Genomic DNA, 26,783 nt, shown 5'->3' on the forward strand with positions numbered 1-26,783 from the left:
CTCAATATGAGATTACTCTTGAAGATATCTACAACTTTGATGAGACTGGATTTGCAATGGGGCTCTGTGCAATGACAAAGATTATTACTAGTGCGGAGCACTATGGACGAGCAAAGCTACTACATATTGAGTCAGTCAACGCGTCAGGCTGGGCTCTTCCTCTGTACATCATTCTCAAAGGTCAGAACACCCAGGAAGCTGGTAGTAGGTCCTGGTGAGACTCACATCAAGAAATGTATGAGATCAGACCAAATGAGACCAAGTATGAAATTCATGGTCCCACTGGCTAGTCTAGCTTCGCTTCGCTCCGCAAATTATTCTCAACGATGACATGGCCGCCGCCGCCAGTTCTCGTCTCGTATTTATCACGTAGTTATGGTACGGTACGGTACGGAGGGTGGACACCCCACAAAACCTTTCTCCATATTTATTTTTATTTTTGAAGAGGAAAGTCTTTTTCTTTTGTCTTATTCCTTTCTCTTCATGAGCAAGTTTTAAAGAACATTCTTACCTGTTGATCTTCTCTTATTTCAAACTATCTTCACAGAGAAGTTTGCATTACTATGAACTTTCTAAGAACATTATTATTGAGAAGATGCATGTAAGCTGACACACAGCTTTCAAATATTTATACTTTTGATAAAATATCATCATTACTGCCTTCACAAGGGAAAACAGAAAAAAAAAAAAAAAAAAAAAAAAAAAAAACGGCGGAAATAGAAAACCAGCCCAGCCTTAGTCAAGGCCCGGACAGACTCATTCATCACCGCCGCCCTAGACCTGTAATAAGAGAATAAATAATACGAAACGCATTGCTGTTGAGGTGAGGCAGCTCTCTTCATTTCTCCATCATTCTGTAAAATTCCACCATCCCAGTTGATGTTTGAATCATTATTCAATCATAATTGAGAGGGGAAAGAAAAACTGAGAGAGGAAAGAAAAAATGAGAGAGGAAAAAATGTTTCTGTATGAGTTGGGTTGCATTTCTCTAGCTCTCTTCATATTTTTCATTTCTATTATTGTTTTTATTCTACTTTTTTTTTTTTTCATGGAGGGGTGAGGGGAATGGCATTGGTGCATTTCATCATATCTCTCACCGCATCCTCTTCCTCTCTTCTCTCCCTCTTCCTTGCCATTCCCCCCGCCCCGGCCCCTACCCTGCCTAGGTAAAATTCAATTGTGTGATTTGTGATTTGCCAACTGTTGTGTGGGATGGGATAGGTGGGATGGAGACGGTCATCCCATCAGGAACCCGGCCCGGCAGGGGGTGATGTATATATCCCTTCCGGCTGGGTAGAGTAGAGTGTTTTCTTCCCCAATAATAATAATAATAGATAATAAATAGTTCCTGGTGGTTGGTTCGATGAGTCCAGGCCTGCTCTGGCTTACTGGCTGGTTGGCTTATGAATTGGGGGGGGGAATAATATTGAAAGAAGTTATGGGAAATGGTGACAAATGGGATAGAGGAGATATACCACTCCCCCAACACCACTATCACCACCACCAACACCACTATCACCGCTACTATTCGCACACTTCTTTTTTGTGTCGCATCCAGCGCTTGTAGCGAGAGGAGAGGAGAGAGGGGAGACTGCCCGGGAAAATAAAGAGGAACGTGAAGAAAAGCAAACAATTCTTATCCCGAGATCGGTAAATATATATATATATATCTCTTCTTCAACCCACACCCACCCCCCTTCTTTTTTTTTTTTTCTTTTCCAATGCCCACGAAAAAGCCTCATTCATTCCGAGATATAATTCCCAAACATCTAAAACATCCAAAACCTAGTTCAGTGGAGGTGGATGTGTGTGGATCAATTCCGTCACCGTGCAGGAACCCAACTTAGTCCCCCCGAACTAGCCCAGCCAGAGCCCCATCCATGGCCTCCATTAACTTACTAAAATTATTCCTTTTTTATCCAAGCGACCGCGGTCCAGCCACAGTGGGCAAAAGTGACGTCAGCCGGCGCCGGTGCTGCAACCGCGCTACTAACTACTAGTTACTACTACTACTACTACTACTGCACACTGCACAGCACACAGCACACACCACAGCACAGGACACACCCACACACAACTCCATAACTCCATAACTCCGCTGTAATCCTGTAACTGGTACGGAGTAGAGGACGAGGCCTTGCTTGGGGCCCAAGGCTATGGTATGTATGAAGGGGGGGTGGCTCGAGCTTACTGTTGCGTACTGTACGGACTACTTACGCTGTTATGGATGGCCCATCCCGCTAGACCGCTTTGGGCGACTGGGCTTGGCAGGCCGAAGTCGGTCTTTGCTGCTCTTGTTGTTAAGAACACGCGCTGGGTCGGGCTATGACCACGCGCGGAGATTTGGTTGTTGCATTCTCGTTCGTCCTCTTGTTGTTGTTGACGTTCTACGGGGTACGAACAGAGTAAGAAGACGAGGATTCCTAAGGTTTAATTAATTGAATTGAGGATTTGAAATTTGGAGGGACACAATGTTATATATATAGATATATATATATATATTTATTTTTCTTTCTTTCTTTTTCCTTCCTTTTTCTCTGGTGATGATGATTGATGTTCAAGGCGGAAATGGATGGAAAGAGAGAGAGAGATAGACAAGACAAAAAGAAATAAAAGCTAGAATAACAATTTTAAAACAATTTTAAAATGAAATAGCTGTGGGAAAAGGACAGCAGAGATGAGATACATGTATTAAGAAGCTGAAAGACTAGGAGAGAAATGAAATGGGAGGAATAGGTGCAAGAAGAATAGAACCCAAGCTCTCCTTTTCTCAAAGGCGAAAAAAAAAAGAAAAAAAAAAGAAGAAGAAAAAGGGAAGACGGCTTTTGAAGAAAAGTGGATGTAATGATGCTTGTGCGTGTGTGCGCGCCTGCGAATCTTTTCCGCCTTTTTGAACTTCTCTGTTGTCTTCTAACCTGTTTCTTTATTCATGTATTTCAAAAGAGCAAATGAAAGGATGAAAAAGAGAAAGCAAAGGAAAAGAAAAATGATAAGGTCAAAGGATAAAATGAAGGTATCAAAATAGAAAATGGAACTGATCAAGAGATGTATCAAAACCATAGCCAAACAGAAAATATCTTTTCCCTTTCCAAATCTCTGTCTATCTGCCTGCTTTAGCGATTTCGTCGAATGATCCGATCTTAATTTTGATTGATGGTTTTTATTTTTATTTTTGTTTTCTTGTTTCTTTCGGAAATAAATTCCCCCCTCCTTACCTCCCCCCCCACTGGGTAAATCATCTCTAGCTTTTACGCAGGAACCTCCACCACCTTCCCTGCTTCCTCCTTCTCCTTCTCCGCCAAAGCCTCCTTCTCCGCAGCAGTAAGTTCTAACAGCGGCTTATTCTCACCCAGCTTGATATTCCGATGATAGGCGCGGATAATACTATCCGCATCATCAACAGCAATGGGCCTGATATCTGCTAGCTGCTTAATCTTCGCCGTGCACTCCTTGTACTGGGTGTCAGTCATTTCGATCTTCAGTTGCTGCGCGCGCGACTTGATGGCGTTCCAGCCCGTCAGGCGCGAGGCGAAGTGCACGTAGCGGGTCATGCCGAAGTCGGCTGGGTTGAGGATCTCGTACGTGCTCGGGTTGTTAAGGATGGCCTTGGCGTGGATGCCGGCCTTGTGCGTGAACGCGCAGAAGCCGGTGATGTAGTTGTTGAAGGGGATGTTGACCTGCACGGCCTCGGCGACGAGGTCTTCGAGGTCCTTGAGCTTCTCGAGCTTGTACTTGCTCTTGACGTAGTCGCGGTCCGCGGCGACCATGCGCGCCATGAGGCCGCCGAGCGGCGTGATGCCGTTGCGCTCGCCGATGCCGAGGACGGAGGTGTCGACGTGCGTCGCGCCGGCTTCGAGGGCACAATAGGCGTTGGCGATGGCACAGCCTGTGTCGTTGTGGAGATGGATTTCGATATCACACTTGACGACGCCGCGGAGGACGCGAACGAGCTCGTAAACTTGTCGTGGCGAAGCGCAGCCGACGGTATCTGCGATACCGACGCGGTTGACGCCGACTTGGTCGACGGCAGAGTAGATGGAGAGGAGGTCGACGAGGTCGGATCGGAATGAGTCTTCACTGGAGAATCTGATTTCAATGCCCTTGGACTTGACGAATTCGATGACTTCGATCGCCGTATTCTTAATGTAGGTCATGTCCTTTCCGTGTGAGTGTTCACGGAGATACGATGAAGTGCCAATAACGACGTCACTATTGACTTAGTATTAGACAGATGCTTTGCCCTTGGAAATGGAAATAAAAGGGTATGGTATGCTTACACTCCATCAACACCAGTCTCGACAGCTACCCGGGCATCATCCATATGGCATCGGATATGCGTAAGGATCTATAGCGGGGGTTTGAGGGTTAGTTCTAGATACGCAGGAGCAAGCGGCATTCACACATAGATGTTATGTATACATACCTTGGCCTTCAATCCAAGCTTGCAAATCGCTTCGCAGTCCTTCCTCGATTGTTCTGAAGCACATGGGCTGGTGAGTTCAATCTACGCATCAATTGCCATTAGTATAAAACGATATCAATGATGATAATGATACGATAGTGATAATAGTAATGAAGCGTTATAGCCAATCCAAGAATATACTGTTGAGAAAAAGAGGGAAAAAATTAAAAAAAAAAAAAAAAAAAAAAAAAAAACGTGCGGTTATGACTCACATAATCCACACCGAAATCATCCAAGGCCTTCGCAATCTCAATCTTCTTCTCCGTATCAAAGAAGGCATTGGCGAACTGCTCGCCCTCGCGGAGCGTACTCTCGATAATCTTGAATCTTGACACATTGCTCAGGAAGTCTGTTACTCCTGCGTTGTGGCCGTATGGATTCCGGGCGACGTGTGGGTGTGGGTTTTCGCGGGTCTGCACCGCGGTGAATCCGTCTTTAGTGACCATACCTTGACACGGTCAGCAAAGAAATTATCCCCCAAATAACACCAGTATACGATGGGAGAGATATACCGTTGGTACCGTTGGTTCCATTGGTGCCATTGACCTGGCCGTTGGTTTGGCCGTTTGTGGCTTTGGCTCCTGTACAGGTGGTGCACATTTTGTCGTTGTGCGGGGTGTAAAGAGTGTGTTGGCGGGGAGTGGTGAGGATGGGCGAAGGAGACAGGTGCGGTGTGCGGTAAGGCTGATCAACAGCAGTATCCGGATAGACTCGAAGGGTGTAAGGATTCTAAAGGGAGAAGTCTAAGATAAGAAGTAAAAAGGAGAATATAGAGAGTTGATGAGGTTGTTGAGGATGAGAAGAAGAGGATGAGGGAAAGTTCTGGGGTAGTTACACGCACAGCAACCGCGGTCTGACTCGTAGTTATTAGTTTAGTTACCTGTGAATCACCAAGGAAAAAATAGAAGAAAAAAGACAAAATACGGTAATTACGGCGGCAAAACTGTGGGAAACTTCTTCGATGTGCGCATCTTTGGCCACTCACAGCGGTTTATTACGGTAATTCATAAGCAATGTTTACCAGACAATACCAAACACAATACCTTCCACCAGCCCGCCGATCAGTGTAAGCAGTCTCTGGTTTCTATAACTATTTCTTCCTTTAATTAATGTACTGTACCAGGAATAGATACATAGATAGATGAATGAGAGAAAATTGAACTTCCTTTTCGCCGCTGTGGCATTCAGGCATTCAAATAATACCTGGCTTGTGAAGAACAAAGTTTTTTAAAAATTTAAATTTTTTTTCTTTAGCGTTGACAATCCCTTGTTTCCGCGGCTTATCGCATCGCATTCGAAGCACGCCACAAATTTCTCTTCACCCGGCAACGAAGAACTTCATGGGAAGATAACAGGATAGAAATATAACAACTAAGCAATTGAGATGATTCCCATGTGAAAGAGAAAGCATATATAATAACATACGTCTATTCCTATCATTAATATACAAATGAAAATGCAATGCCATGCCCCTGCGCTCGTTAATAAAATGTCACGGAAAACCCTACCAGAATGAGAAGAAGCAGATCAACCAACGGACTGTCTCTGTGGCAGTCAATATCTATACGCAGGAAAGCTTTTCATGTCCAACCATACCATAAAATTTCTGGAGGATATTTGTTCCTCTGCAAGAGAAGAGAGTGTTTCGACTCCACCATCCTTCATCAGAGGATCAACAGCCGGGCAAAGTTAAACATTTCACCTCCAGCTCTTCATCCGTGACAGCTCATCCCTGAATACATTCCCTCTGGCCCTTTCCGACTCATTGAATATTTCCGCATCACTCCTAATCCTACCGCCTCGTGGGTCATCCATGTATTGCTCTCCATCATTCAATTCAGCCAGCCTGACAGTCGCAGCAGCAGCAGCAGTATCGCGATCACGTCGTCTCCCTCGTTCACCACCACCACCACCTAGCCTTTCAATCCTGGATTTCCCACCTCCATACCCTTTACCCCTAGACCCCATAATATTCCCTAGCCCAATACGCCTGCTCTTCCTCATGCCAAAACACAGCCCAAGCAAGATAAGGAAAAACACCCCGAGCGCGACCGGCAATCCGATCGTGAGGCCCGCCTTATCGGGCACTGGGGTGGGTGGGGGAGGCGGATGGTGCTTGCCAGGTTTATTGATGAGGGAAATCATGGGCCCTGCAACCGTCTTGGCCCGCTCGTTTGAACCTGGGTTGTACTCGACGATGTACACGGTTAGGTTATTGCGCGATTCGCCCTGCAACCAGACTTTGTCCATTTGGATCGTGACGAAGCCGTAGCTGTTTTCTCGCCGGTCAGATGTGTAGGCGGAGACGCCTGCCTTTTCGCTGGAGTTGGCATAGTTGAGCCCCACGGTGATCGTGGAGTTTGGGGGGAATGCGTCTGAGTCCCAGGTCACTGTTTCATACGCATTATAGTGGTAAGCAATGAATGATCTTGTCCGCTGTCGCGAAGAGGTAGAGCAGCTCTTTGCGCTTTGAAAATGTCACACCATCTGGGAGAGTGTTTGTTTTTTGCGTACCATAGTATATATCCCCCGTAAACACTTCAGTTTTATTCTTCGGCAGGCAGAATGGATACTTCGATTCGCGCTGTACGTGGCATTCGGGAGGATATACGCCGTTCTTATCTGAATCGGCATCCTGTGGCGCACGAGCGGTGACTATGTGCAAAGACATGTTGGTATAAGTTTCTTTTTGTCTTCCCTTCAGAATGCAACCCTCTCCTCTATAAATTGGAGAGGGGTGACACACGGGGCGTTAACAAACGAACCATGATTCCCCTGTCTCGTCTTCAACAGCGCACTTGCACCCACTCTACTTCCCCCCAGCGCAGTGGTAAGGGCGCAGATGAGAGTGCCCTGCAACCAGCGCATTGTGCCTTTTTTGCTCCCTTCTCTCTCTCGTTCCTCCCCAGATACGCAGTCAATTGGTGAAAAAGTGGACGGGGTGGGGTGTGGATAATTAGGCCAGAGTAGTTCAGAAATAGAGAAATCCTACCCACCAAAAAAAGAGCCGAAGCGTGATGTAGGGAAGGGGAAGAAAGACGTCTTTACTTTGCAGGAAGAAGTCCAACAAGGAATCAGATCTTGTTATTTGCGCAGTCCATGTTTTTCTCTGCGCGAGGTTACATCCACTCCCTGAATTGCCCTTGCGCTTGCGCTTGCCCTCCAGCCCGGGTTCAGGAGTTCAATCAAGGTTAGGTTGGCGTCGGCTGTGCCTGGTAATATTACGCGCCCTGAGTGAGAGCAGGCAAGGTCCAAGGAGGAGTTAAGTCGAGCTATCCGTATTTATGGACGGCGGTTGGCTGGGCTGCGGCTACCAGGGGCGAGCTTGTTTACGGGCTAGGGCATGGATAGTGTAGTTACTCCGTAGTGTGTGGGTATTCGCTATTATTAGTTGTACGCTGTGTGTTCTGGGTACAAACCTGACCAGGAAAAGATATTTGTTGACATACGGAGGAGTTGAAGCATATTAGTTAGTTACTCCTACACTGGATTCATATGAACGCAAAAAGCTACTAGTGAAGTATTCTTCTGTAACTACTCCGTATGCTGCACAAAGATCAAGCACCACGAGGATCTCACAGGGAATTGCTGCAATTGCAATTCAGAATTTATTCAAAGCTGTCGGGGTTAATGTTCAGCCTCAGAAGCAATTGATATATAACTACCATGAACCATAAAAACTGAAAGGAACATATATGCCATACCTGGCTTACCCCTCAACAGCACTCTCATCTAGATATCGGACCAACATCTTTTCTCCACTATTGAACCACCCCAGTTTGTTCTTGAGTAGACCGCGGTGGCGAGGAACAACAAGTCTCTTATCAGAGCGTGCTACTTAGTGTGTCTCTCTCTCAGTGATTCAGTGATCGGAAATATCGAGGCAAGGTCTGTTCTGTCCACTACTTCTTCTATGATATAGAAACTCCATGGAGCTTGTCGATTACACGAAGCACCCATGAGAAGTATGCTAGTTGATAAACTGAGAAACGTAAAAACCCAACTCTTAAAGCATCACTGTCTTCATAGCAAGTGAGCTAAGGCCTCGACAATGGCAGTTATCAGAAGCCATAGCTACGACGCCCTGATACGACGTACATGTACTTATGTAAGTCACAGCTGCAAACTCCCCGAGACTGAATCAACTGCAGATATCGTTGTGGTTTGCGGCGTACCTTTCATAAAAAAAAAAAAAAAAAAAAAAAAAAAAAGCGCCTGCATGGCCAGGAACTGGATCCTGATTGTGGTGTTATCAGCCATGTTGGTTTTTTGAGGGATCTGATATAGATGTCGCGTATCTTGTTCACCACCGCGATACAGCTTGCCACTAGGTTTGGAATGTTTATTCGAGAAAGGCAGTACGTCAGTCATGAACAAATTGCGTCAAACACTCTAGTGAGAGCTTCGGGCGGTGCATGCAGGATCCTTTTTTTCCTTGCCTGAAACCGTATTTTTATGGTGCCTGCGGGCAGATCTTTGTAGGAATCCTCCAGCGAGGCATCCTTATCTGATAGCTGTCTTAGCGGCTACACGCACAACTGTAAATGACATCCCTTTCTTCCGGATCGCTGGAGAATGGTTGCGTGTGGACAGGCTGGCATTGAGAAATCCGCGCTGCTATGAGGACAATCTTGGAATGTCACCTGCCAGAAGAGCCCATCTCAGAAAGAAAGTGCGCAAAAATTTCCTTAGAGAAGACGACGTTCTATCAAGGTCACCATCATGCCAACTCATCACTTATACATTGTCAGAAGCTGGGCACAATGTTTTATGGCTGTGCGTTGTGTTGTTGTGAATCGAATGTTCACGGCGAGCATGATAGAGAGTGAAATTGCAGGAAACTTAACCTTTATAAAAACAGGACTGCCGTGTACATGTATGTATGTACATTTACATCCGTTTGAAGGCTTGACACCATGCTGCAAATAGCCAAGGTTCCTGTTTAACCTCGCCTATTTCTAACGGCTTCATGAAGGCTTTGTAAAGGCAGCGACAATTCCAGAGCGGATTAGATATTATTTTTGATCGGCTTGTACGGGACCACGACCATGTTTTCCCTCTGAATTGGCAAGGAAATTCTACACGCGATCGGACACTGAAGGGACTAGCCAAAGTTCTACCACAGTGGTGTGGTTGTCCGTATAAAGCCCACCCAGCAGCCACGCATCGTAAGTGAAGCGGTTTCGAGTTTGTTTCGAATGGCGTCGTTCGGCGGTCCAGCTGAGTCCTAATCCTCATCGCTAACTTGTGGTAAATCATCTATAATAATCGAGACCATTGGATGAATCCCCCTATAAGATAAGTTGGACTTGGTGTTGAATAAGGAAGCATAGTTCCCCGTTCACTTTCTGGAACCCTTAGTCGGAGTCGTGATCTAGCAAGCTTCTCAGCTGTTTGGCTAGTTTCTATCCCATTTCGCTGGTGTGGTACTAACCGAACTTCCTTGTGCGGTGTATTTACTTCGAATGGTCGAGCTTCCTCCTAATGACGTCAGAAATGGATTATAAGGAGGTAAGTGTATGGGCATCCGCCATATTTTGACAACTGGTGCACTTATCGCACTCTTGCCCTCTCAATTGCATTCCATATTATAGACGACGCAAGGTGAATGCGGCTGACGAGATCAAAAGCATTGCGTCAAGTACGCCAACCCAGGTATGCTTGACGCACACCAAAAACTGCAAGACAGCTGCAAGCAGTGAATGACCAGTCTCGATACCTACATACCATGTGAATTTAGACTATTTCGTCTATTGTTCATGCAAGCTCGGGGGCTTTTGGTCCATGACACCACCGCGCGTTGTCCTTGAGGAGCAGAATCTTCGCGAGTACCACCTGAGATGTTACAACCCCCCAGAAGCGGCTTGAAGCAGATATTTTGCCGGATATTCTGTCGGATATTTGAAAACAAACTCAATGCGAGCCATGGACATATTGATTGGAACTTTGAAATAGACCAAATAAACCCCGAAGGTTCCGTTTCAGCGACATCACGATGCTCGCGGGGCTGCTCTATAGCTTTATCTATATAAGAACCAAGGCAATGGTAGGTGGTGAACGGTGGATATAAATCATGGACGATAAAAGAGATTATCGCTGGTGAGGCATCGGTCTCACCAAATGTGGTGACGCAGACAATATTTTTGCCTTGACCACACTACACGAGATTAAATAGATGACATAGTCAAACAATGAGGGGAATGAGGTTAGAAGATCATAACATGTCCAGATTGAAATCTTGTCATGGGATTTAAAAAGACCCGCAATCTGCTAGATGGACGTAGACAGAGGAATAGATGTTGGAAATGGGTGGAAAAAGGGTTCAAATCTTTACAACTTCAACACCCTTGTCTTTCACAATAGTGCTGAGATACGCCAGCATTCAATTTTTTTATAGTCATTCGGGACGTTAGGATCCCTAACATAGCGTATCCTGAATGAGATATCACCATCATATCGTATAACTGTATGAAGCTGGATTTCTTGTGTCTAGCCAGAGACACGACGCAGGTAAAAATCTCTGAAACATCGAATTTGTAACTCGAATTCATGGATTTTGATTGTCCAGGAGATAAAACTTCCATAAGAAGGGAAGACACATTCAAATAGTCTTTACCCTATCCAAGCAACAACCAATTCAAGCGTAGGTTTGTAAGCTTGAAATCATATTTCGTTCTTTGTCCCCCTTTTTTATTTTTTATTTATTTTATATTTTTCTTGTGGACTGAGGTAACGGGAAGGATAGACGGTTACAGTTCTTCAAACGCGCCTACCATTTTGCATCGTTTACGGCGATTGCAGGCGCATAAAAACATCCCACCAGAAGAGCTCTATGATAGGGCCTTGTAAACCACATATTTGAAAATGCATATCGGAATATCGCCGCCACAGTTTAGATGGCATATACAAGCCACCAAGGATATCGTTGGAAATTCCAGGGCAGAGGGGAACAAGCAAATGGGGACAATTTGAATTCCCATTGCATATCCGACGGCCACCGCATATCACCACGCCTCCCTGGGCCTGACGAACCATGACAAACTGAGACCAAATCAGCAGAGATTTCGGGTATTTTGGTATGGCTCGAACGAACACCTGTTCCTCTCAGGTTGAATGAAGCACGATAGTCATTGACCGATCGTAGCACTTCCCGGATAAGGCGAATTCTGCCGAGAAACCCTTTCCTGAAGCAGAGAGGGCACATTAAAAAAAACCATGCCGGCAGTCTGAAAAGGAGCCTGATTTTCATAGGACGGGAAAGAGGTGTTTATTATATCCTCCGAAATTTCCCTAATTAAATTCTGCGAAACGTGGGACACAAAATTTCCGCCACCACAACACCCTGCATCTTAGCAAATGGGCTATAAAGGTCCACGAGCGACCATTAACCGACGACGTGTTTTCCGTTGGCTACATTTCTCAATTATATTATATTTTCTGGCGCTGAATTAATCCGATTGGGAAAGAAAGAAAGAAAAAAAAAATCAGATTGTGTCTTCCCGTTTGCTGAACACGACCTTATCGCACCTCGAAATCACACGTACATAAGGCGGGTAGGAACTGGAAAGTTCAGAGATTGCGTGCGTTGCTCTACCCGATTTCGTTTCCCGACGATGACTATTTTACAAAACATATGAGCTGCTGGTACGTATTTGTGCCACCGGCTCAAACGGCTAAAACGCCCAGCTTCTGCCGCGTTAGGATTGCCGTTGGCAGGCAAAATGCGAGGCTCTTTTCAGGAGGCTATGAAAGAGGACGGAGGGTTCTTGAGGCATCGGGACCCTTCGCCCTTTGCATAATGTGACGCGCAATAGTATAGTTATAGCTCGAACAAGTGCGTTCAAATTAATATATGCGCATAATAGGTCGAGTGCTACCCAAACTCCTCCCGTCAGGAGAGGAGTTGAAGATAAGCGAGTGGATTTTAATATGCCCAATTAGGCGGGCAAACTCATGCCAACGGGATCAAAGATATCTTAGAAAGTCCGTATTGGGTTGGGGGGCCATGGGAGACCATAGAACTCAATAAAGTGTCCGATTAACTGGCTAGCCCTGTCGCCCTTCCCGCCTGTGTGTTCTGATGTTACGTATGTTCGCAGAGAGGTTGCGATATATAGGTTGTTCTACTATAACAGAGTTTTCAGAGAATCGAAAAGGAATGCATCCAATGAAAATTAGGGTAGGGATTTTAGATTTTCCTTTTCCCTGATCTAGCAACTGATAACTAATAGAAGTCCGCAGAAATTTTCCTATGGAAAGATGTGCTCGTCAAACAAGCGGATATTTATCGACATGGCTAGCAGACGAGAGCTATGTATCCATTTAAAAGGCCATAAAGACATAATTGACACAGGTATATTGTAGGCTACATGGCCCACCCGGGTATCCGCGACACACAAGGATTGAATTATTTGCGGAGCGAAGCGAAGCAAATATATGATGAAAACCCTGGTCATTAAAAGTGGAGAATTTCCTTTTTGGGGTTCTTGGCGCGAATACAGCCCACTGATTGGTGTAGAATTAAGCGAAGCGCAATCCTGTGACATTGCACTATGACTTCTACACACCCACAACACATTCATCTTTCATCTCATCAACCATACCATCTACTCTGTACAGATCCTTGAATTATAGATCACACATCTCATCAACTACCTACTCTGTACAGATTCTTGAATTATAGATCACACATCTCATCAACTACCTACTCTGTACAGATTCTTGAATTATAGATCACACATCTCATTAACTATCTCTTATAGATTCTCAAGAATGAATAATACATTAAAAGCCTGCATTCACTGCTTATAAAACCAGTCTCTTGATTAATTCATTTCTTTACAGCATTCTACTACTTCTACAGCTGTCTGTCTTCAATACTGCACTCAGAGAACTCAGGTATTGTAATCTTCTCTCATTACATCTTTTCTATTGCTGATTATCTCTTTACACTGTGTAGAACTGTAAACAGATACATGCAGTGAAACCAGATTCTTCTACAGTTACAGATTCTGTGATAAATGAGCCTGAACTTTCTCTGTTATACTAACACTTCATACAATCAACAGCAGTCTCTTAAGCTTATGAACAGTCTATTGAAACAGATCTGTTATCTGAGATTAAGTTTTATCACTGTGAGATTCATAGTTCTGACATGTCTTCATTGACAGTGACTTATAAAAAGAAAACTGTCATTTAAAGAGCTCACTGTGTTATCAGGTATTATAGAGAACATTTCTTATCAACTTTATTCTTAACTCAATTGAGAAAACAGCTGCAGCTGTTATTTTTGACAATTAATTTATCTTCTGATTCTGCAGATCTCTCTTCAGTCTTTCATTAATTATCTGTATTATTATTCAACTCATTCTCAAGTCAATCTTATTTCACTTTTACAGACATACTTTCATCACAGACATCTTTTATATTATTTTTCTTACTCTCAACTTCTCAAAGCTCTGTTTCTCAGAGCTCTGCAGATTCATTCATTAATTAACTCAATAAAAGAGTTAGCAGCCTCTTGACATTCTGACACTCTACATAGTCTGAAAGCTCAATTGATACATTAAATATAGAAGCTCTCACAATTCTTCAGAAATATAATCAGTTACATGCTGCAATTATTTCAGATTCTTCAATGAACTCTCAGAGTTCTACTTATCTTACAGATTCAGCTGTTAATTCTGATGATTAACAGTGTATACAGAAATTTCATTACATATTTGAAGATTTACAGATGAAGATCTGTAGTCATTGTCAAATTCACTGATTCAGAATGAATCTTCAAGATAATGTTTATACTCATTGTCATACTGTTGATTTGAGACAGCTGTCTGACAAGCTGTTTTTATTCTCTCAAGAGAATAACCTTAATTCTGATAATCTTGATTCAGATCTTCCTATTCTCAGTCAGATTGAAGAGATGTTAATTTCATACATGCATGTCTTTATTAAGATCTGTCAAGTCAGAGAACATCAGTATAAGTATAAAGATTATATTATTAGCTTTTTTAGAGACACTGACTGTGTTTATAACACTCTCTCACTTCTTTCTAAGAATCTTGATGTTATTATATTGAAGTCTTCAAATTCAAATGCAGATTCTTACTTACAATATCAGTTTTACTGAGATTTCATGATTTGCAAAGAAGCTGTTGCTCAATGACTAATCTATCTTTATAAAAATCATCTCAGTTATCAGAACATTGTGATTGACAAAGAGACTTGAAATCAGTTATCTGAAAATGAAGATGTCTCTGATCAGATTTCTTTTTATAAGCTTAATAAGCAAGAATTGACAGTTATTGAGAATGAGAATCATTTGAATCTTGATAACTTGAATATCTCATCTGAATACTCTGATGTTTCAGATCTTTTAATCTCACAGTCTGAAGTTGAGTAACTTCATCATGAACTTGAAATGTCACAGTGAGAACAGATTAATCATCTCACTCTGTCTTCAGTCTGTAATACATCACTTAGTGAGTTTAACAATACTCATTCACTCTTTTCTTGAGCCTTTTCAACACTTTTTTCATGAGATAAAGCTGAATTCATTCTCTCTAGATAAAGAACAATTAGTCTTGCAGATTACACACAGTTTCTTCTTAAATATCATAACAGCTGCTTTGCCTACTATAGCTGTTTTCAATATATTCTTTTCAATTCTCTATTCTGCAGATAGATTAATAATCAGAGTCACTTTTTCTACAATTAAACTGATTCTCTTATTAAGAATCTCACTCTAGAGAAGCTGCAGACTGCTTTTACTGCTGATACTTCACAATTTACTGTGATTTTGAATTCACTTACACAGTTTGCAGAGAGTCTTCATAAAACCTGTTCTTTTTAAGGTGCAAAACATTGTCAGCTATAAGTCTATGTTTAAAATATCAGATCTCTGCATCTATTTCTTACTCTCTTAGCTGCAGATCATCACTGAGATAATCTGATACATCACTTCTCTGACTATGTTATTTAAAAGCACAGCACTGATCTTGAGAGGTTGAAGTTTGTAAGAGATAGTATTCATGACTATTTCACTATAGTCACACATTACTTTCATCTATAACTTGCAATCTTCAAGGAAAAGATCCTAGGCCTGAAATTCAAAATCCTAGATCACTGAACTCATTACAAGTGATAAGACTGCAGATCAGTGCACTCACATAGTGTATTTTAATGTAAGAATGCACTGAATCCTGAACTTGATATGAATAAAGACTCTTATCAAGTCTTTGCTGACTACTGAGGCCTCATTATTATGACTGAGAATTCTGAGCCTAATCACACTCAGTCTGAAGATGCATGATCATCTCTTTCTCTCAGTCATTCTGATCAGATGAATGTTATTGAACATTTATCTGCAGTTCTCAACTGTATTCAACATCATCACTGTAGTGAAAAGTACTGTATTTATAAACACTGAGTCACTGATAATCTACATTGCTGATTTCACTTTCTACATGAATGCTGAACTGACTATGCTATTCTCAAATCTTTGAATAGTAGATATTACCAGCTGCACTCTCATTATAATGACTCAATTCTCAATAACTACAACAGATTAATTACAGTTAGCTGGCTAGTAAATACTGATATTATTCTCTGCACTGACAGCTGTGCTGTTCTTGATTATCTGTCTAAGTACATTGCCAAGGCTGAAACAGACACAGAATTCTATCATCAGATTGTTCAATGAGTGATTCTAAGAGTCAGTTCAAGTCACTCACTGCTCTCTACAGTTGTTAAACTTATGAATCAACTCATTGATGAGTGCAATTGATCTGCTCAGAAGATTTATCATCTTCTTTTAAATCTTTCTTTACAAATGAGTTCTCATGAGTCAATTGCAGTTGATTGTCAGCCTGAATCTTAACATTATCATAGCTATATTCTTGAATCTGATGAATTACAATGTGATTCATTCTTTTTGAAAAAATATAAGCAGTGATCAACTGAATTTGAAGATCTTTCATTTCTTAAATTTCTTCAAATCTTTTCTCACAGTTATCAAATTAAGAGATGTTTCTGTGTAAAATTCTGAGTGTTGATCTACTTTTCTGTTTATCAGTTTGAAACTAATTCAGAGAACTATGCTCATGTCAAACTTCTTCTTCATCACTCTTTTCATCAAATTGAAGATCTCAAGATTGTTGATCTCCCCATTCCTTGACCCTCTTTTACAGAGGCCTTTAATTATTACTGTCTTTCTTATAATCACTCAGTTGATGTCTATGATGAAGACATGCTGGAATCAGAACCTGAGTTTGAAGATGATCAGAATGATGAAGAGAAGCTTGATCTTTCTTGAGCATTACTTACCTGTCAAAACCCACAGCATGATAATGATGACCTCATTGACATCTGAAACTGTGAACAGCTTGGTCATCAGTTCTTAGATTTCAACTATGATTGAAGCTCTCATGTTGACACTTATATCAATCTTGACACAGAATTTTGAAATAATATGAAGGCTGACTTTTCTGCAGACACTACTCTTCATGAACATGACTCACTCAAGACTCTAGACTCTGATCAATATCTTCTTCATGACACTATTCTCTATCATTATACTGAGATTCTTAATGACAGATTCTCAAATCCTTTGCTAATTAATCTAGATAATGAAGATGACACTGATAAAACTTATCTGATTATGATTTTGTCTACAACTCTTCAAAATCTTGCAGAGGCTCAAGATCTCTCAACCTCAATTATTTGAGTCATATTAACTGATGTAGCTGCTCACTTCATTAACACTTGAACCTTGTATGTGTTATTTCAGCTCCTCATACACAAGAACATGTCATATGAACTATCTAACCCTCAAAATCTTTGATCTTTGCAGGCTCTTTTTAAGGATGTTCACTACCTGTTAATTGATGAAAAGTCAATGATTAGTTTACAGCAACTTTCATGAATTGATCAGGTCTGTCATTACATATTCTCTCACAAGAATGCTCATTTTGATGATCTCAGTGTCATTCTCAGTGAAGATTTCTATCAGCTCTCACCTGTTTTTCAAACTCTGCTCTATCATAACAGATGTATTGATCACAAAGAAGATATTCAGAGCCATTAAATCTACTTAGCTTTTAGTAAAATTATTCAACTTACTGTGATTCAATAATAAGTGAGTGAAGATGTCATTAGCTGCCAGTTTCATGAGACCTTGAAAAATCTTCATCTTGATCAGTTAACTCTGAATGATTGAGAGTTTCTTTCAAAGTATGTGCAGGCTCTTATCTCTCATGAAGCCCTGGTCTTTGAGAATGCAATTCACATTTATGCAAAGAAATATCATGTTCATGTCTATAATAATAATACTATTTGAAGCTGTAAACAATCTGTTATTAATATTCAGGCCATAAATGTTAATATAGACACTTCTCAGTTAGATTCTGATAAGGCTGACAATCTTCATCAGAATCTTTCTCTCTTTATTAGCTGCTGAATCATACTTCTACAGAATATTTGAACAGACTGCAGCCTTGTTAACAGTACTCTTGAGACTCTTCATAACATTGTATAAAGTTCAGATATGAAGAATCTCTGTCAAGATTCTTCATTTACACTGCTAATTAATTTTGACAAATATGACAGCTCTGCTTATTTGAAATGAGAGGATCTTAAACTTGTGTCTATCTTTCACAGCTGTCATGACTTTTCTCATGTTAATCAAGCCTGCAGCTGCATGCAGTTCTCTATTACAGTTGTATATACTATTACTGTTTATAAATCTCAAGAATTATCACTTGATCAGACTGTTCTTGATATTTCTGAGACTGAATTCCAGACTGGTCTCATATATGTTGTGATTTCATGAGTCAAAACATATCAAGGTCTTCTGTTTGAACAATTCTTTGATTATTTCAGATTTCATCAGTCTGATGATGAAGTAAGCAGAAGTATGCAGATGTGCAAGATTGATTATATAAAATATCAAAGTCAACAGATAACTAAGTTATATCTCTTTTCTTTTTATATGTCTCTGCTAATCTATATTCTATATAGCTTCATTCACTCTTTATTTCATCTTTTTCACAGTTCATATTTGATCTGCTTATTCACTCATTCTTCATTACTGCAAGTTCTTCACTCTCTGTTCTATCATTCTCTCTGCCTGTTCTGCTCACAGATTCACTGAATTCAATCATTGAATTTGACAAACCTATTACAGTCAATTCTATTATAATCACTGAATCTGAGAATGAGCAGTTAGCAGTCTACAGAAGATATTAAAACAATCTGAATATTGATTTATATAGCTCAGATTTAATATAATAACATCTTTGACCTGAGAGATTGAGAATCTTCTAAGACCTGTGTTATTAAGATCTGTGTTGCATCATATAATAAGAAATATTGAATTCTTACAGTCATCAACACATGTATAAGAAGAAGTGAATGAATCTCAGAGTATTCTCTTTCTCTTTAAAGAATTCATCTTATTTCTCACCTCTCACCTCTGCCAGCTGTTTTTTTTTTTTTCAGAAATCATGTCATTTACCTCTATTAATTCATCAGAAGTTCAAAAAATCATTAATACTGTTATTATAACTGAAAACAACATCTTGAAACATGTTCATTGTAAGTAAGATTCTTAAAATGATGAAAATTACAATTCTAACAGTCAGCACAGTTCTCAACAATCTTGTTCAGTCTGCTGAGCTACTAGCTGTCAATCTCATTCTCAGTTCTGCATCTGTGCCTGCGCCTGCTTCTGCTGTATCTGTCAGTTCTAGATCATCAAGTTGACTGTTGACTTATTTAACTGAAAGAATGTCTGAGAAGCTGTTAAAGAAGCTACAGACTCTTATCAAATTGCTCTGTACTTGTGAGTCAGTCTTGTAGAAGAGTTATCAGATCAATACAAAAATCAATACAAATTATAAAGCTCTTCTTCTACAATTCTGCAGTGCTGTTTTTACAGTTCTCTGCAGTTACTGTGTCAGAGAAGAAGACTCTTTTATCATCTGCATCAGCACTCTGAATCAGTGTTATAAAGCTTGTATCAGTTGTCATTACAATGACACTGAAAGTTGTTACTCTTATTATAGAAGTGAGTCACTTTTCAATATAAAATATGTCAATTTTAATACAATTAATTAATAGTTATACATAGTCAATATCAGTAAGAAGAATGATAAAGTGAAAGAAAAGAAGCAGAAGAATAAAAAGAGAAAGAAAGTTAAGAAGAAGAGTTCATTCAAGAAGCACTCTGCAGCTGAGAATACAGAAACTAGAGCCTTGAAAAAATAAGTGATAAGTGTTGAGTCAGTTGATAGTTGTGATATTGAGATTTTGACTCTTTATATTGAAAATGAGGCTCTGCACAAGAAGAATGCAGTTCTGAAGACTAAATTCAGAACTATTACAAGCCTTCTTCAGATCACTCAAACTGTTCTTGAGAATGATATATGAGCTGGCAGGGCAGGGTGAGGTGTTTTTTGTTTTTTTCCTTGCTTAGTTAGCTGATGCTTTTGCACTGAAAAATGAATCTCTATATGTTTTTACAGTTCTATCCCTTCTATTATTATTAATAATAAGCCATAAAATCAATCTTGCAGAGCCTTCTGTTTTGAGCTTAGCTCTGCAATGTCTTTGCACACAGAGGCTCGTGTGCATTAAGATATTTTATATTAAATAAACTGTCTCTTTGTTATTGCCGAGAAAGGTAGCAAAGGTCCGGATAAAGGTAGGGGGCTCTTGACAAAGGGCATAACAATGAACAAAGCGAAACATTCCAAGTATAAACTTCAATGCTCCGTAAAAGCCCAGGGGAGAATACAAATATAACAACCCGCCCGTCCACATAAGTCAAAAGAATTTGTACTAGTTAACATAGGACTTGATTGACTCTTTCCCTATTCTCCCTTACCCCCTTTCTCTAGCCGAGACCTTGTGTGAGATTTTCTAGGTTACACCCGCCAACGGCTGCAGGTCGAGGAACACATATACGTACAGCAACAGCGCGAAGGGAGTCTCCTCTGTACTGACAGACAGTAGTAACAAGTGGGACCGCAAGCAGGGGAGCCGTTAGGATGCCGTCCACTTGTGATACGTTTTGAAAAGCCCTGTCCATCTGGGTAATTAAGGCAATAGGTAAGCTTAAAAACGCTTCGCCAGAGAGTACAACAGGTAGCTCGGGTACCGGCAGAGCTTGATCATGTGTTAGAACGCAGAGATAAAAGAAATGGAAAAAAAAAAAAAAAAAAAAAAAAAAAAAACATGAAAATGTGAAATAAAGCTGCAGGGTCCAGCAAGAAAGCGAATTGTTTGAGCAATTAACCTGGTTAAACTGGCGACTATGCTTATTACTAGGTAGCCTAAGTATTTTAGGTTGGAATCATTAACTGCGGGGGAAAACATCATTTTTGATAGTCGGGAAGAGCAAGTTGTTTGGTACTGAAAGGTGTGGGATACAAAAGGATAACCCTGCATGACTTAGTGCACAGTCTGGAATGCAAGATGATCGATGCCGAAGAGCTCAGACCAGCACCCTCTCAAAGGGTAGGGAAAAAGAAATATCGAGAAAAATGTAAAATCGATCAATAGAATAAGATAACAATGACTCTCCCTGAGCGGATTCCCAAGGCATCAGATAAGAGTTGGCGAATTGCTGGTCAAGATCTCCTCAGCCAAAAAAGTCACCAGTTGAAAGTGATACCTGCAACCGAACCAGTAATTTTTCTCATGATTTCACTCAACCTTTTTGATATTTATCCGTGGATGACCGGAGATAATGAGATTGGGAGAGAAATCCAAGATTTCCCCATGATTCTTTCTTTTTATACTAAAAGCTCTTATTCCAACTTAAAGCGGAGCCATCAATATAAAGTTTGACAGGTCACACCGCAGAACTTGAAGTATGTAATTGAGAGTGACCAAATAAATATAAATGCAATGGTTGTAAAGAGGTATCTGCGAATATCAGCCTGGAATTCGCCGGGAAGCGAAGCTTTGAAACTTGGGGAATTTGTATGAAAGAGAGCGTTCATATACTTTTCAGCCAGCCGCAAAAAAGGATGTGCACCATATAAACTATTCAAAACAATGTGCTGAAAGCCTAGAAAGCTAAAAGCCCGCTTCTTTGTTGGCAAAATAGCACATCTCGAAAACACTTCATGAAGCAGACGGAATAGAAGCAGGTTGTTGCTGTCTCACGTGTTAGTCTCACCACAGCTTGCCTTCACAGTGATCAACAAGCTATCCGAGCCCAATCCCATCATTTCTCTTGTTTGTTAGATTTTTTCTTTTTTCTTTTTCTTTTTTTTTTTTTTTTTTTTCGAGATCGTCGCTGGACCCTGAAGCTTAAATAGAGACCATTTCCGGTTGATTATTGTTGTGAATTGTTCATCTGCGCTGCATGATCGACGCCATAGTCAACGGTGCTCATTGTTCATTGGCGCCCCCGTTCGTTGAATCGAAAATCGAAGTTTGCAGAGGCTTACTTGGAATGAGCAACTTATCCAGTAAAATATTCCTTTTTGCTGCATTTTCCATTTCACCGTACCTTATTGGCTGGCTAGTGAGAGCATTAACTGAAAATAGTTTATGGAGTTTCGAACTTTGGATGCAAGGGTGCCGACAATCAGTAACAGCAGTTGATCCATACGGCACTGTGGATACATGAACCCTGGAAGGAGAGATGGAATTTCTCGGATTCACACACCAGCCACTGAATGCCCGGTAGGCGACGGAACACCCGTGGGGCTGTATGCATTAGATATAGATCCCTGCAGTTAAATTTGCAACGAACATTTCAAGTTGACCGGATCGAAGTTTGCGTGGTGCATTCAATGACAGCAGGCTAGGCTATCAGTCCACGATGTAAATCTTGGGCAACAAAGGACTTAACAGTGCAGCCAATATGATCGTTTCCCGCAGTACTTCAAGAGAGGGTAAGTTAGAAACTGGAAATCAACGTAGTTTGTTATCGTCAAGATTCAAGGGTTTGCGATCATCAGCAAGGGATCTGATTTGCCAGTGCCAACCCGAGGATGTCCCCATGTATCAAGACGTATTTAAGTGTTCGCTAGCAAGCAGCTTTTATATAATCTAGATTGAATAAAGGTGGTATGCAGTTGCCGATGATAGGAAGTCGAGCGTCTCACAGAAACGGTACAATCAATAGCCAGGGTGACGAGCCGTTGAAGCTAACACAAGTGTAGTTTCACTGTTAGGTCCTCCGGAGTAAAGATTATTATCATTCAGCGGTTTCATCATTCAGCGGTTTCATTGACGATTTCCTTTCCACACAGGCTCAAGAAACGATGTCTCGGAACAGGAATAACCCGAGGCTCCAAACAGCATGAGGGTTAGCAGAAGCATACTTATTCAACGCTATGCCCATCTTTCGGTTCTTCAAGTGAGCTCGGAGAATCCATGACAATGGTTAGACACTGCCATGGCGCGGACGCTTGCAGGAGGAACCGAAAATCCGAAAATCCGGCAATAATGAGTCGAACTTTACGCAGCGCCCTTAATGCGGAAGCTGGCTACTTGGACAGGTACATTAGGTATCGGGTAAACCCAGTCGCACATGACATATTCTTGAATGCATCAATCAAAAGAAGTACTTACCGTAAATCCACGCAGGATTAGTCCGCGTCCAGCCCTTCTTTCAGATTCTTTTTTGCTTTTCTTTCCCTTTCTGTTGGGAAAGAGCTGGTTTCAGGGAAGCTGCAGGATGTTTGCTACCCAGACAGTTCTTGAACGACTCGAATATAAATGTATATATTTCCGTATAAACCTCACCTTCTTTTTACTAACTCTTCATCACAGACAGTGACTAAAAGTGAGCATAAGGAAATCCATGAGGTAGTCCCCTCACTCTTAGCAATTAAAACTTATGATCATATTGTTTATCGGAAGCTTTTGATCAACTCTCAGGATGGCTGTTGGCCCTCGCGTGTCCAAGGAGGATTTTATGCATGCCTTGGGCCTCGATGCGAATAACCCTCAACATGAGCCTTATTATCGAGCAATGAGAGTAAGTTTTCCACGAAATGTCGGAGGATTTTCCATGACTAGGAGGTCTTTTAGGGGCGCACGGTGGTGTAGCCTCAGGAATATTCTGGGAATGGTATCTTTTATTAACCAGCAAGCTTCAGGATGAAGCCATCGTTGTGTACAATCAATTAAATCAGGATAGTTCAAACCTCGTTGAAAACCTGAGGAACGACCCTTCGATCCGACCACCGTATTTCTGGCACCATATCCGACAAGAGAGGCAGCGATGGGGTATTCTAGAAATATGGCGAAACTCTAGACCGGTCACACGGGCATGGTTTGATCGCGGCATTACGGACGGCGAATATGGCCCCAACTGGGTAACAGGATGGCTGTTGTACAGCGTGTTCCGCTCTCGAGACTTTCGCAATAATCGTAATCGTCGGAAAGGTGAAGATTCAGGGTCTGGGAATTCAGGTAGTACCAATACCCGTCCGTCGCCATGTTGACATATTGTTTCCCACGACCAGACGCTGATAGATCATTCTTGTTAATAGGCCAGGGCCAACCGAAGAATGATCAAAGCCCTACCAGCGGCACCGAAAGACAAAATGGTGGATATTATGACCCTGTCCGGAATGGCACCCACTAAAGTGCCGCCCTTAAATTGTATACGGTTCGACTTCCTATGATTTTTTGCTGGACAACATATCACAGCTGTCCGGTTGCAACATGGGTTTTATTTTATAACTCTGCTGCCTTAGTATTTTTCCTAAATCATTGCCCGGATGCCTATTTATTTCCTTCGTTAGCCATCGTTTCCGATTCTCCGAACGACTCTTTTCCTTCCCCCTTATCGGTGGACTGGCCGAGCCAGTCACATTGGGCGGCAGAGGTTTAATCAGTATATTAAGGCGTTCTCTTTCCTGTTTTCCTCCTTTGGACGTTGAAATAATCTTCGAGTTGGTGCTATCAATCATTTTTCGTTTCCTTCGCTTCAATCTTGCCTACAGCGTAGAGGTGGTGGCATATAGATGGAACGGACTAGGTGCGTTAAACCGCTTAGTTAAGCCCTTAAGCTTTTCATTAGTTAGTTAGCTAACAACCGGTCTGATTTCTTTAGCTTTTGGTAGGAAGCTCCCAAGTTTCGCCTGTTGGCGGGTGCTCTTTCGATGACGAGGTAGTTGACGAGCAAACGGTGATATGACTTCCAAGAGTATATCAATATCGACCGTCTCTTTAAGCCGGCCAATTGTCCGGGATGAAGAAGTGACTTCAACTTCCTGGTTGAGTCACGCATCTTCTAGAATTTCTAAATATGAGCGAGGTGAGGTAATTGTTCGACCTATCAAAGAGCGCTCTACCCGGTGGTCATCCAATGAAGGATTTTCGACTCCTTTACCGGTGCTGGTTGAATAACGTGACTCTGCCCTGGTTTTGTTGCGGCAACAATCTGTTATGTATCTCTTGCATTTGTCGACATTTGGGATTATTCTTGTAGCGTCTCTGCTCTCGTTGGCGTTTGAATTCCCCCCCGGGCAAACGAAGACTAGAGGATGCTCTTTGCCTTTACTTGGCAATGTATGATGACGCGAAAATGAAAAGCAGAGTGTGTTGTTTCCTTAGTATTTAGACCATTTATTAGTTCTAATCAACTGGAAAGTCCCAGAAATACTTACATCGTTACTTGTACTTGATATTTCGCCCCTTCCCATTCCTCTCCATTTCAAGCTCCCGCGTAGGTGATGTGGCATGGAGATTCATGAGATTTACTTGCTGAGACAGTAGCAGTATCGTGGCATCGAGCGAGAAGAGGATGATGTATCACCGTTCTGCCATTACTACCTCGTCACCCTAAGTCAGTCCATTCATAGAGCCCATTTGATCGAAGTCAAGCCCTGACATATTGATTGGCTAGGACATCCCCGGTTGTGTGGCTTGGGAGAAAGCCATGAATGACGTCGGTTGCTGGAGGGAACAAAGACAATCATAAGATCTTTGAATTGCAGAGAAAGAATATCTCATAGATATCCATTGAAATATCGGCCAATATCAATCAGGAACTGATATTTTGGTATACAGATCTGGATGATGAAGTTTTCACTGGTGTTCGTGCTCGAGGAGGGAAGGGCCAACAGTAGCGAGTTATAGTTAACTAATTAGTTAAGTTAACTAAGTTAACTAGTTAGTTGGTTAACTAACTTAACTAACTAGTGAAGAGAGTGACACTAGGTAGAACCGAGAATCGAGGTTGAAAATTATAAGTGACAGTGAGTTGTTTCTTCCCCTGTCAGCTTTACCGCCAATACAGCTCAAGGAAAAGAATAAAATCCCACTGAGGCCGATATTGGTGACCGTTATTTTGTAGCCGAAATATAAAGGATTCCTCTGACGCGATGAAGATCTATCTGCATGGCCCCGGAAAGCTCTCTGTTGAATGTCTTCGTTTTGTCAGAAGATATTCGAGTTGCTCTCTTCACCTTCACATCTCGTTTGACATCTCTATCATCATATCCCTCGGGGGGAGCCGTGACATACCTGAAGCTAGTTCATGTTTCATACCTACTATACCCAGGGAATGGAGGATGTACACATTGAGGTGCACTAGAGGGTATCTCACAAGGAGATCTTTATCCTTGATCAAAGCCCAAAAATGTAATTAGGAATACTAGACCGACCCATTCATTCAATTATCCTCGTTGAACCGAGGCCAAGGGGTAGCAGTGAGTTCAGGCCGTTACAAAAAGCCCTGGCGGAGCTGCCAGCGTGCCGGCAGATCAGCTTAAAATAGTAGTGGAAAAAATATATCGTTCTTTTTCACCACATGTTCCCAGATTCCAAGGCTCTAATAGATGTCGGGACATGAAGATATTCATGAGAGGTCATTTGCTAGCTCCTATTACGTGTTGAAACCACTAGTTACTCACACGCCTCTACGGAGTAGTAGAGAAACCAAGAGCCAGTCATTGAATCATGAGAAACACCGAACTTATTCTTTCTTCCTATTCTAAAATACTCCAAGCTTACTATCACTATCATGGGTGTTGTTAAAGTTCAGCCCCTAAATTGCCCATAAATCCCCCTGAGCAGGAGATCAGGCTCAATCAGGAAGGAAAATTATATGATAGCGGAGAAAGAGACAGGGAGAAAAACAAAAAGAAGGGTAGGGGTGTTTTCTACTCCTGGACGTTCGGCCGATGCACTTCAACAAGAAGTCGAAATTAGAGGCATCATAAGAATGATTATAAAATGGTAAAAATGAAAGGGAAAAAAAGAATGAAAAAAAATTGAAATGGAAATCACTCGAACACAAAAAAAGGATGCTTGTTTCCTAGAAAACAATAGACTGGCAAATTCCACCCTA

General features: G+C 41.6%; 4 protein-coding genes across 7 annotated transcripts; 1 reads left to right on the forward strand and 3 right to left on the reverse strand.

Annotated features, from left to right (window-relative positions):
- Nucleotides 1–2,358: 2,358 nt before the first annotated feature.
- BDCG_03252 (homocitrate synthase, mitochondrial) lies at nt 2,359–5,665 on the reverse strand. 3 transcript variants are annotated; one of them, XM_045418860.1, is made up of 6 exons: nt 5,448–5,644; nt 4,975–5,315; nt 4,675–4,910; nt 4,424–4,504; nt 4,278–4,345; nt 2,421–4,209 (listed from the first exon to the last, which is right to left on the reverse strand). In XM_045418860.1, exons 2-6 carry the CDS (start codon nt 5,060–5,062, stop codon nt 3,249–3,251), a joined length of 1,434 nt encoding a protein of 477 aa, XP_045280367.1. In that variant the 5' UTR covers nt 5,063–5,315; nt 5,448–5,644; the 3' UTR covers nt 2,421–3,248. The 3 variants fall into 3 exon arrangements, with proteins under 3 accessions (XP_045280366.1, XP_045280367.1, XP_045275333.1); XM_045418859.1 differs by having other exon boundaries at nt 2,359–4,209; nt 4,975–5,665; XM_045418861.1 differs by lacking the exon at nt 5,448–5,644 and having other exon boundaries at nt 4,675–4,895; nt 4,975–5,344.
- A 182-nt stretch (nt 5,666–5,847) lies between these two features.
- BDCG_03253 (uncharacterized protein) lies at nt 5,848–7,689 on the reverse strand. Its single transcript, XM_045418862.1, has 3 exons — nt 7,228–7,689; nt 6,977–7,117; nt 5,848–6,852 (listed from the first exon to the last, which is right to left on the reverse strand). The coding sequence occupies exons 1-3, from the start codon at nt 7,328–7,330 to the stop codon at nt 6,161–6,163; spliced, it is 936 nt and encodes a 311-aa protein (XP_045275334.1). The 5' UTR covers nt 7,331–7,689; the 3' UTR covers nt 5,848–6,160.
- Nucleotides 7,690–11,129: 3,440 nt separating this feature from the next.
- Nucleotides 11,130–11,751, reverse strand: BDCG_03255 (uncharacterized protein). The gene has a single exon (XM_045418863.1). The coding sequence runs from the start codon at nt 11,709–11,711 to the stop codon at nt 11,355–11,357; it is 357 nt and encodes a 118-aa protein (XP_045275335.1). The 5' UTR covers nt 11,712–11,751; the 3' UTR covers nt 11,130–11,354.
- A 10,711-nt stretch (nt 11,752–22,462) lies between these two features.
- Nucleotides 22,463–25,117, forward strand: BDCG_03257. Of its 2 annotated transcripts, XM_045418864.1 has the most exons (6): nt 22,463–22,543; nt 22,639–23,199; nt 23,252–23,459; nt 23,581–23,896; nt 23,977–24,467; nt 24,543–25,117. In XM_045418864.1, exons 3-5 carry the CDS (start codon nt 23,361–23,363, stop codon nt 24,069–24,071), a joined length of 510 nt encoding a protein of 169 aa, XP_045280368.1. In that variant the 5' UTR covers nt 22,463–22,543; nt 22,639–23,199; nt 23,252–23,360; the 3' UTR covers nt 24,072–24,467; nt 24,543–25,117. The 2 variants fall into 2 exon arrangements, with proteins under 2 accessions (XP_045280368.1, XP_045280369.1); XM_045418865.1 differs by lacking the exon at nt 22,463–22,543 and having other exon boundaries at nt 22,685–23,459.
- The last annotated feature ends 1,666 nt before the right edge of the window (nt 25,118–26,783 follow it).

This window comes from Blastomyces dermatitidis (assembly GCF_000003525.1).
Source record: "Blastomyces dermatitidis ER-3 genomic scaffold supercont1.3, whole genome shotgun sequence".
Classification (NCBI taxonomy): Eukaryota; Fungi; Ascomycota; class Eurotiomycetes; order Onygenales; family Ajellomycetaceae; genus Blastomyces; species Blastomyces dermatitidis.